Here is an 11,022-nt window from a genome sequence, read left to right as displayed (position 1 = left end):
AGACGACTTTGTGAGCAAATTTGAAGTTCAACATCTTAACATTCAAATTCTTTTTTTTTTTTTCCTCTTTTTGTTAGTTCAGCAATAAAAAACTTAAAAGCCTAATTTAAGTTATTATATCATTAGATCAATCGTCGTTCAATGAGTGCAGTCTGGCCATTTCGAAACATTGCAGTTATCGAAGGAAAGCGCGACCCATTAGCACTAACTTGACTTCTTGGTTCTTGCCTCAGCCAGTCACCCCCTTTGACAGCAACTCTCTTTGGGATTTCACTTCTCTCCCTTTCTCTCACCATACTCTAAACTAAGCTAAACCATACCAGTAAGGGAGAGGAAACGCTCAAAGAAGGGACCTTTACACATTTTCCAGGAAATTTCCTTCCTTCCTTCTTCAATCACATGAATGATTTAAGAAAAAGTAAGTCTATTTATCTTCCTTTGATACTAAGAAACAAAACCAATCTTTTGTTTTACAACAATCACTTGGATTTCTTCCTCTTTAGAGGTACCATTCTACCTTTTCCTCTCTTAAAAACCCTCCCTTTTTCCTTAAAAATCTTGTCTTTCTCTTACATGTAGTTTAATTTTGCTTCTGTTAGTTGAGTTTCAGTTTATTCTCTTATGGGGTATTTTAGTTCTGCTTATCTTCTTCCTTTTTTTTTTTTTTGTTTTTGAATTTTGCAACAAGTACTTTAAAGTTGTCCTGATTTTGGTTTTCTGTTTAATTTTGGAAAATCTTTTTCCCTGAAACTTAACTTTCACAAAAAAAAAGGTCATTTATTGTATATATTTGTTGTGTGCCTGTCTATTGGTTGTCAAGGTATTATTTTTGTAAGGATTTTAGTGTCAATTGCAATTGGGTGTGTCCTTTGGAAAATCTCTCCAGGTGTCACTTTTATGTAATTCTAAAAAAAAAGTCTTCGATTAACCGTACCATTTCCTTGAGTCTATAAAATTTTCAACAAGTCTCTGAAGATAGGGTTTCTGAGTTTGTTTTATTCAATGTTTTATAATCCATTTTGTGTTTTAACAGTGAGTTTTAACTATTAGGGATATTGTTTCTATAAATTATGATTCCATATGTTCATGAACTGCAAAGGGTTGCATTTGCTGGAGTAGGGTTGAACAGGAATGCATTAATACAAGGTTTTTTTTTTTTTTTTTTTAATTTTTTTTTGCTTTTACTTTCTTTTTTTCTTGCAGGGGTTGGCATTTTAGTAGATTAGTGCGCAGTATATGAAGAAGTTTCTTGGATTTAATTTTTTGATTAAAGGTTGATTTTTTTTTATTGTGGACTGCCACTTAAATAAAGCCAGAGTCATGAATCAACCACAAGAGAAGTTTGTGAGGTTAGTTCATTTCCACATTGCAGATATTTGTTAACTTAAGTATTTTATTTACTTTTGATGGCATTTTTATGCTGGAATTTAAGGAACAATTGTAACATTTCAGAATTACATTTCTTAGACATGCAAGCAAATGATAATTGATGCATCATCTGTACTGCTGCTTCACATGGACGCGGAGAGAATGAGAGTGCTGATTGCTTGCTTTTACAAGTGAAGTTTTGCATTACTGTTCCATCATGGATGCCTTTGTAGCATTAATGGTCACTACGTTGCCAAGTTTTGTTGTTATATTGGAACCAACTTTGGAATCTCCACTTATTATGAATTGTTTAACAAGAATGAATCATTATTCTGTAATTTGTTATTAGCAACTTTTAACTGCCAACGTCACTATCAGTTTCCTTTCTCTTCTCCCCATCCATCATCATTGCTATTGTTTTTTTGCATCTAATAACTTACATCCAGGTGTGGTCTTGAGATGTTATATAATTTCGGTGTTGCATTTCATGCTTCTGTGATTGCTTGTTGCATATTGGATGTTCAATTTAAGTGGATGGTTTAGAGTGAGGGTAAACCATTATGTTGATAATGTGTTGTTCAGGTTTCAAGATTGGAAATCAGAGAAAACTACTGAAGGTCAGTATTCTGCAAGTAATGGGATGTATCCAGGAAAAATTAGAACAACAATAAGCTCAGTTTCGGAGAAGGTTCAAAGAGGATTGGAATCAGGTTCTGCAAGCTTTAGAAGGATTACAAAATCATTAAAATCACATTCATTCAACAGTGAGTTTGCGTCCAGGCAGAAAATTCTTGACCCACAGGGGCCTTTCCTTCAAAGGTGGAACAAGATATTCGTATTATCATGCGTGATTGCTGTTTCACTGGATCCTTTATTTTTCTATGTCCCTGTGATTGATGATAAGAAGAAATGTCTTTCTTTGGACAATACGATGGAGATTACAGCAAGTGTTTTGCGCTCTTTTACAGACATCTTTTATATACTACATATTATCTTCGAATTCCGCACTGGATTCATTGCTCCTTCTTCTCGGGTATTTGGAAGAGGTGTTTTGGTCGAGGATACTTGGGCAATAGCTAAGAGATATCTATCATCATATTTCTTAATTGACATTCTTGCAGTCCTTCCACTCCCACAGGTAAAGGAACTTCTCCCTGCCTATATACTGTTTGTGACATGTTTATCAGACACAGTATTTACAAAGAGGACTATATTTCATTTGGCCTCTATACTTGTGATGGATACTTATACCTGTTTTCCTAAGGTGAACATGGAAGAACTTTGTGCCTGTATATAACCCTCATTAATGGACCTTGAACTGTGAATTGGGGTCACTTGAGATTGTTATGTGAGATATCCATAGGTTTATCGATGGAAATTCTCCATCCACCATCAAAGTTTTTCTCACTTTTCCTTTGCCCTATCTGGCGGGGACACCAGGCTATTGTCCCGCATCACTATCCTTTTAATCAATCAGATGCTCCTTGTACCATGGGGAATATACATATGCTATCCATGTGGCAGAAACTGGGAGGATAGGTTTATCTTCCAAAACTAAATGCTTCTGGTATCTAATACTAAAATTTGGCATTTTATCAAAGCAAGTTGCTTGAAGAACCATAGTTTTCAATTTTTCTGCTCCTGGGAAACTTTTACTGTTCAAAATCTTGGCTTAGTTGGCATATTTATTTATAGAGTTTGATATGACCTGTGGGCTTCTAACTCACTGCTCAATTTCCAGGTGGTGATTTTAATTATCATTCCGAAAATGGGTGGCTCAAGTTATTTGAATACAAAGAACTTGTTAAAATTTGTTGTTATCTTCCAGTATGTTCCAAGGTTTGTGCGAATCTATCCATTATATAAGGAAGTTACAACTTCTGGCATCCTTACTGAAACTGCATGGGCTGGAGCTGCATTTAATCTGTTTCTGTACATGCTTGCGAGTCATGTAAGTTTGACTTACTTGATCTGTGTTTAATTTATAGTAAAATAGATGAGAAATCTACTGCATGTGCCATTCATGTGTATAAATATGTTGAATAAGCTATCTATAGGATAGTTTATGTTGGGATCAACTAAGGATGACCTAGCCTAATAAACACCCGTTACCTTAACACTATTATGTCAATAAAAGTTTTAAGGGAATGCATTTAAGCTGAGGTGGCATCAAAAAGTTGATCAATTATGTCTACTGGTATATATAATGATATTCATCTTTTGTTGTACAATTATTTCAATAAATTCTACCATTTTTCTATTTGCTTACTCAGATGTTTTATTAGTTTGTCCTTTATCGTGTCATGTCACTCCATGCATTTTAATGTTTTGTATGCTCTTGACATGTGCTCATATATATATATATATATATATATATATATTTAAAGTGGATTTGGTGCTTGACTCATTCTATTGAACACGTAATGATATGTTGGGTCTATTGATAACTGAAGAAGATTATGGAAAGGGTTGCAACTTTCCATAATTTGAAAGTTCTGTAATTGTCTTTCATGAATTCATTTCTGGTTAAAACCTGATTAGATTAAGCATGCTGTATTATGCCAGAGCTCTCTCTCTCTCTCTCTCTCTCTCTCTCTTCTCTTCTCTTTTTTCTTTTTTCGGAGTCAGAATTTGATTGTGATTGGAAGTGCATCTTCTGGCTTGAAGCATAACTTTCAGACTACTAATTCGTTTAGCTCAAATTTTAGGTACTTGGAGCCTTTTGGTATTTGTTCTCAATAGAACGAGAAACAAATTGTTGGAGAAAAGCTTGTGGGAAAAATTCTGGATGCAATCGTGAACTTTTGTTTTGTGATAGTGGTGTTGTTGGAGACGTCACATTTCTGGATGATCATTGCCCGATACAAACACCAAACGAAACGATCTTCAATTTTGGAATATTCCTTGATGCCCTTCAGTCTGGTGTTGTTTTGTCGTCCATGGATTTTCCACAGAAGTTCTTTTACTGTTTTTGGTGGGGCCTGCAAAATCTGAGGTAACCGTCATTTAAATTATTTTCTCATTACCAGGTTTATGCATCATCTATCAAGGTGGAAAGGCTGAACACTAAATTATGAAGTGATTAGTGTTCGGAACCTCATTTGGTAAAAGACCACTACCCAATTATGTTCTATCTGAACTCTTTAGAGAGAGTATGTGAGAGCAGTCCTGTCCTTTTTTCATGAGGTGGTTGTACTGAAACCTACAAGTTTGTAAACATCCTTGTAAAAATATTGTGGTTTATGTTCTGCAAAGGTCTCTGCTATATAATAGTTATGATCACCATTTTGTTATTTTGGGCTTATGAATCTTGGTTATGTGTCTCCCCTCCCCCCACAGTGCATGCACGCACGCACCAATGATGTTTTGATTGTCTCTTTGAATCTTGATTTTATGTCCTCTTCGTCAGTCCATTTCTTTTTTTTTTTTTTTTGCGGTCCAACTCCTTGGATATTTTTATGCTCTCTGCATTCATGTCCTGTAATGAACTATTGGTACTGAAAAGGTTCTTTGATATCTCATGTGTGTCTTTTGCAGTTCTCTTGGTCAAAATCTTCAAACAAGTACCTATGTTTGGGAAATCTGCTTTGCAGTTTTCATTTCTATCTCCGGCTTGGTGCTATTTTCATTTCTCATCGGAAATATGCAGGTTGGTATTATTATCTTTATTTTATAGCTCTTTTTCTGATTTCAAGCAGGAGTTTATTAAATTTTTTTTTTGGGAGCATGCATCTTATGCTTTCACGCCATGGTCCCAAAATTGAGTCCCACAAACACCTGATCAAGCATTCTTTGATCAGTAATTAAAAGGACCTTTCTTATAGTTTGCATCTGGTGGTATTGGTAGGGTAGCTTAATCTTTAGTGGAATCTCTCATTAACAATATGTACAATATTAAGGCGCGAGGATTTATTTCTTTTTACTTTTCTGTCATCTTTGTTTTTCTTATTTTTCTTTCTTTGAAAAAAAAGATTAAGCATCTGTGATGCTGCTTTGAGAATAGTAAGTAGGATTCTTATTCATCATCACCACCAATGACATGCTCCTTGGTTTGCTTAACCATTGTCAAAGGGTTACCATCTTGATTTTTGGACTATCCAAGGAACATGGGTTCCTGAAAGTTTATAAATAGTTTAGTTTACAGATCAAGCATGAGATATTTGTTAATGAAATAGTTGAGAGACATTCATTTTCGCGATGCCCATATCTTTTGTGTTTTGATGAACTGAAGTTATTCTCAATCAGACATATTTGCAATCCACAACTACAAGATTGGAGGAAATGAGAATCAGAAGACGAGATGCAGAGCAGTGGATGTCCCATCGCTTGCTTCCAGATAATATAAAGGAGCGGATTAGGCGGTATGAGCAATATAGATGGCAAGAAACTAGAGGTGTTGATGAAGAGACTCTTGTCCATAATCTTCCCAAGGACCTTAGAAGAGACATTAAGCGTCACCTCTGCTTGGCTTTGCTCATGAGAGTGAGTTATTCCTCTTTTTGTAATTTCCACTGGTGTCGCACGTATTGATGGTGATTTAACTGATATTTCCCTCGCTACTACCTGCAAATGTTGGCTTAATCTCCTTGTGGTTTCAAATGTTCCTATCTACCTGCAAATGTTCTTTCAAATTACATCTTTGGGTAGCAATTTATTGATATGACTAGTTGACCTGCATTTATCACTTGAGAACTATTTAGTGCATTTTTTATTGGAGATGACTTGAGTAGTCATGTCATAAGAATCCTTTAAACCACCCATTTTGGAGAAAGGTTCATTTTTCTATAGTTTTTTTTTTTGTTTTTTTTTCCATGAGTGTTATATGAAGAGGTTTAAGCTCTTAATGCTTGCTCATTTTATTGTGCATGAATACTCCATGACCCACAAAGAAGAAAGGCTGCCAGAAGTTACTTTGCAAGTTGAAATTTCGATGCATCCTTGGTTAACTACTAGATGTTTGATTTCCTCTCTTGTTTGGGATGTGATTGTCAGGTGCCAATGTTTGAAAAAATGGATGAACAATTACTAGATGCTATGTGTGACCGTCTTAAGCCAGCATTATACACAGAGGAGAGCTATGTTGTTCGTGAGGGTGACCCGGTTGATGAAATGCTCTTTGTTATGCGGGGCAAGCTATTGACCATGACCACCAATGGTGGAAGAACCGGCTTCTTCAACTCTGAATACCTCAAGGCTGGTGACTTTTGTGGAGAGGAACTTCTCACATGGGCTTTAGATCCCCATTCCTCATCTAATCTGCCTATCTCAACTAGAACAGTTCGAACCATTACAGAAGTTGAAGCCTTCGCTCTAATGGCCGATGACTTGAAATTTGTTGCTTCTCAATTCCGGCGGCTCCACAGTAAGCAGCTCCGGCACACTTTCAGGTTTTACTCACAGCAGTGGAGGACATGGGCAGCCTGTTTTATACAGGCTGCATGGCGTCGTTATAGTAAAAAGAAGCTCGAAGAGTCTCTTCAGCAAGAGGAAAATAGACTGCAAGATGCATTAGCCAAGGCTAGTGCGAGCTCACCAAGTTTAGGTGCCACAATATATGCCTCCAGATTTGCTGCTAACGCTTTGCGTGCTCTACGGCGTGGTGGCAATCGCAAGTCAAGGGTACCAGATAGAGTTCCACCAATGCTGCTGCAGAAGCCAGCAGAGCCTGATTTTACTGCTGAAGAATGAATGATGGGAAGTATGCTGCTTTTCATAATTTGTGCTTTTGATTGTTTGTAGAAACTAGACCAACTTTTTCCAGCAAAATATTAGATAAAAAAAAAGATCAAGAAAGAAGAGCTCGGCACAATGTTATAGCAGATGGCTGCAGTTAGTGGGTGTTCCGAGGCCTGTATATGTATATGTATATCATGTTGTATATGGAAGTGCTCAATTGTTTCCTGAGTTGATTTATGTTCATAGTTTAGAACTGAGAAATCTAACAGGATGTAATGAATTAGTGCAGAGTGGTGTCTGAATATGCAGAACTATGTTAAGGAAAGGCATGCTAGATTACTTATTCTAGCCTTTTCTTATTTTTTTTATTTTATTAAGAATATCATTAATTGATTTGCTTTTCAAATAATTATTAAGATGTTGCATGTCATCATCCTAGTGGTTAATAGTTAGTCAATTTGGTGAAAATTGGTCAAACTAACATGGCTTCGCCATAGAGATAGACAGAAGAATACATGTCAAGATGTTTTTCAAGGGCAATAAATGGAATAAGGTTTTAGTTTTCACTATTGTAGGGATCAAATTGAAAACATTTAAAAAAAATGGACTGAATTTATTATATTGTTAGAGGTGGGGACCTTTCACAAGAGAAATAAACAACTGTTATTGTTTTTATCCTTATATGTTTTTTAAAACATAGTATTTATAGATTTCACTTTATCGAATTCGAATCAATAATTTTAGATTTTTATTCATATACTTTATTGTATACTAGAAAATCCAGAAATTTTCCCGGTGGTTAGATCTTTTGAACATAAAAATCAATTGTTGGGTGTTCAAATAGTTTGGATTTTACGAACATAACATAGTATTCAGGTTTTAAATTTTATAATTAATTTTGGAATTAATAATCTAAAACAAAAAGAAGAAAAAACAAATATTTAATAGTCTGTTTGTTACCATTTACTGTTTTCTATTTTTAGAAAATCAAATATTCCAAAACATGCATGACAATAATAATAATAATAATAATAATAATATATTTGCAAAGGATATAAAGATAATATATAATGATAGTATTAGTGAAGTTAATGATAATAATTATATGTTAAAGAAATTGATGGTTGTGCAAGAGGGTAATGAAAATGGTGGTTGTGGTATCTATATTATAGTAATGTTTGGAAACATGGTTGAAATAATGTTTTTAAAAATTTTGAATATTTTTTGTTTAACATTAAGTTTTTTTATATTTTTAAATTGTTTTGATATGTTGATGTTAAAAATAATTTTTTTAAAAATAAAAAGATATATTATTTTGATGTATTTAAAGAAAAAAATATTTTAAATCACAACTGTTATTATATTTTCAAACACCTTTTTAATGATGATGAATATTTCGATGATGATTATGATGATGATAATCAAAATAATATTTGTAATAATTATCTTATTAGGTGAAGTTAATGATAAAGATTTTTTTTTTTTTTGGGCGGATAGAATCTAATAGCCGAGATTTATAATGCCTTTCTTAGGTACCATTTTTATGACATAAGGTAAAATTTGGACCTTTGCTTTCTACATGTAACTCATAATTAACAAATCACTTCAATTGTTCTGAAAGTGTGAAAAGTAGTTTGTATCCTTTAATTAACAAATCACTTCAATTAAAAATACTCTTAAAAATATAAAAAAAATATACTCGTATCCTTTGATGTTAAATTCAAAAGTTAACTTCGTCTAATGTTAATGAACCAAGATCTGCTCCCTTGATGTTAAATTGATAGATTTGATTTTGTGAATATTAAATTGTTGTTTTAGGTAATTAATTGAAGTGTCTTTACTTTGATTTAGTTTTTTTTATATAATAATATATTATTTCTTCATGTTTTTTTGGTCTCATATAATATCATAGAGATTTTTCTTTCTTCTACGTCTTTATGTTTAATAATTATATTTCTATCTCGATTTGTTAGGTTAAAATTAAGAAATAAAAAGGGAATTTAGACAATAGATTTGTATAGCATGATATTGTAAGAAATCTAAAATTTAATCTGTAAATGGATATACTTATTTCAACCCACTTAAACCATATTCTATCACTCCATTTAAATTGCCTGTCTTATTTTTTACCAAGCTTATGATTTGACGCATAGGGACTTAATTAACTTTTATAATGTAAATACTAAATTATATTTTTTAAAATATAAGGACAAAAATTCACATAAGGATGTATTTGTAAAAAAAATAAATAGAAAGACTAAAGTAAAATTTTCAATAAAAAACCAAAACAAATATAATAAAAAAAAAACATTTTGTGGGCTGGATTTTTAAATGGGTTAATGGGAATTAGTAGCTTTGGCCACCTTACTCCCTCTCCAAACACAAAAATATCTTAATAACAATATCAATCACAATTATAAAATACAATCACAATTATAACATTAATTGACCTTAAAACATCATAAACTTTGAAATAAATTCTATGAAAAAGTGTATGAGTGTTTGATACTGATTTTTATGTTTTTCAATGGAGGATATTTCTCTGTTTTACAAAAATAAAATAAAGAGTTCATAAATATATACCAATTGAAGCATGAACTCAATTTTTAGTTGATCCTAAAACATCATAAACTTTGAAATAAATTCTATGAAGAGGTGTATTTTTAGTTGATCCTAAAACATCATAAACTTTGAAATAAATTCTATGAAGATGTATATAAGTGTTTGATATTGATTTTTATGTTCTTTAATGGAGGACATTTCTCTATTTTACAAAAACAAACTAAAAAGTTCATAAACATATACCGATCGAAGCATGAACTCAATTCTTAGTTGATCCTAAAACATCATAAACTTTGAAAAAAATTCTATAAAAAGGTGTATGAGTGTTTAATATTAATTTTTATATTCTTAAATGATGGACATTTCTCTATTTTACAAAAACAAACTAAAGGGTTCATAAATATTTACCTATCTAAGCATGAACTCAATTTTTAGTTGATCCTAAAACATCATAAATATTAAAATAAATTCTATGAAGAGGTGTATGAATGTTTGATACTAATTTTTATGTAGGACATTTCTATGTTTTACTATAAAAAGAAGTTTTACTCATAACAAGTGCACATACACACAATCATATAGGTTTCAAACGTGACTCTCATTTATGAATCTATCTTTTTATCTTTAATATTTATGCAGTTGCTTAACACAAGATTGAAAAGACATAATATGTGGCTTGTTCTTTATCCAATATTCTATATTAGCTAGAAAAAGAAGGAGACAGCTTGTTCTTTATCCAATATTCTATCAAAAGTTATAAAGGGTCGAGAGAACAAATTAAAGTTCTTTTCCGAACAATTTAGGAGGGCCATGCACTCATAACTTTATATATACTCTCCATGTATATATATATTTCACATGTTACCGCACAAATAAGAATTCTTTGGCACAAACTCCTATTAATTTTAATATTGAAAAGGCAAATTAAGCTCCCTCTCCTTTCCTTGTATTTCTAAACCTGTAATCTTTTGCATTCATATTCCATAAACAACCAAAATAAATACAAGTATAAGAATTATATTAAATTACTACGACATTTAAAATTGAAAATAATAATCTCAAATTTTTACTAATTATCATCACTACAACTAAAAAACTAGGTTTCGGTTTAATTAATGATATAACTATAGATAATAAATCAAGATAATATATTTTTTAGTTATTTGATCACAGCTTCACATCATAGTTCAATGATTAACATTTTTGTATAATAAATATGGTGGAGGACTTTATTAATTTTGAGGAGATAGACAACCTCTCTCTCTCTCTCTCTCTCTCTCTCTCTATATATATATATATATATATATATATATATATATATATATATATATAATAACATATGACTTATTATGTATATCTCGTATAAAAAGTTAATAAAGAAAAATAATCATATATTTTTGGGAGAAGACAATGGTT

At 32.2% G+C, this 11,022-nt stretch overlaps 1 protein-coding gene across 2 annotated transcripts; it reads left to right on the top strand.

Moving 5' to 3' along the window:
- On the top strand, positions 1 to 7,453 carry LOC118057184 (cyclic nucleotide-gated ion channel 1). Of its 2 annotated transcripts, none has more exons than XM_035069681.2 (8): positions 1 to 418; positions 1,204 to 1,349; positions 1,951 to 2,506; positions 3,110 to 3,319; positions 4,077 to 4,363; positions 4,906 to 5,017; positions 5,614 to 5,850; positions 6,361 to 7,453. In XM_035069681.2, the coding sequence occupies exons 2-8, from the start codon at positions 1,321 to 1,323 to the stop codon at positions 7,054 to 7,056; spliced, it is 2,127 nt and encodes a 708-aa protein (XP_034925572.1). In that variant the 5' UTR covers positions 1 to 418; positions 1,204 to 1,320; the 3' UTR covers positions 7,057 to 7,453. The 2 variants fall into 2 exon arrangements, with proteins under 2 accessions (XP_034925572.1, XP_034925573.1); XM_035069682.2 differs by having other exon boundaries at positions 1 to 505.
- Positions 7,454 to 11,022: the final 3,569 nt, after the last annotated feature.

Source organism: Populus alba, chromosome 15 (genome assembly GCF_005239225.2).
Source record: "Populus alba chromosome 15, ASM523922v2, whole genome shotgun sequence".
Lineage (NCBI taxonomy): Eukaryota > Viridiplantae > Streptophyta > Magnoliopsida > Malpighiales > Salicaceae > Populus > Populus alba.
This window is presented reverse-complemented; position numbering and strand designations above follow the sequence as displayed.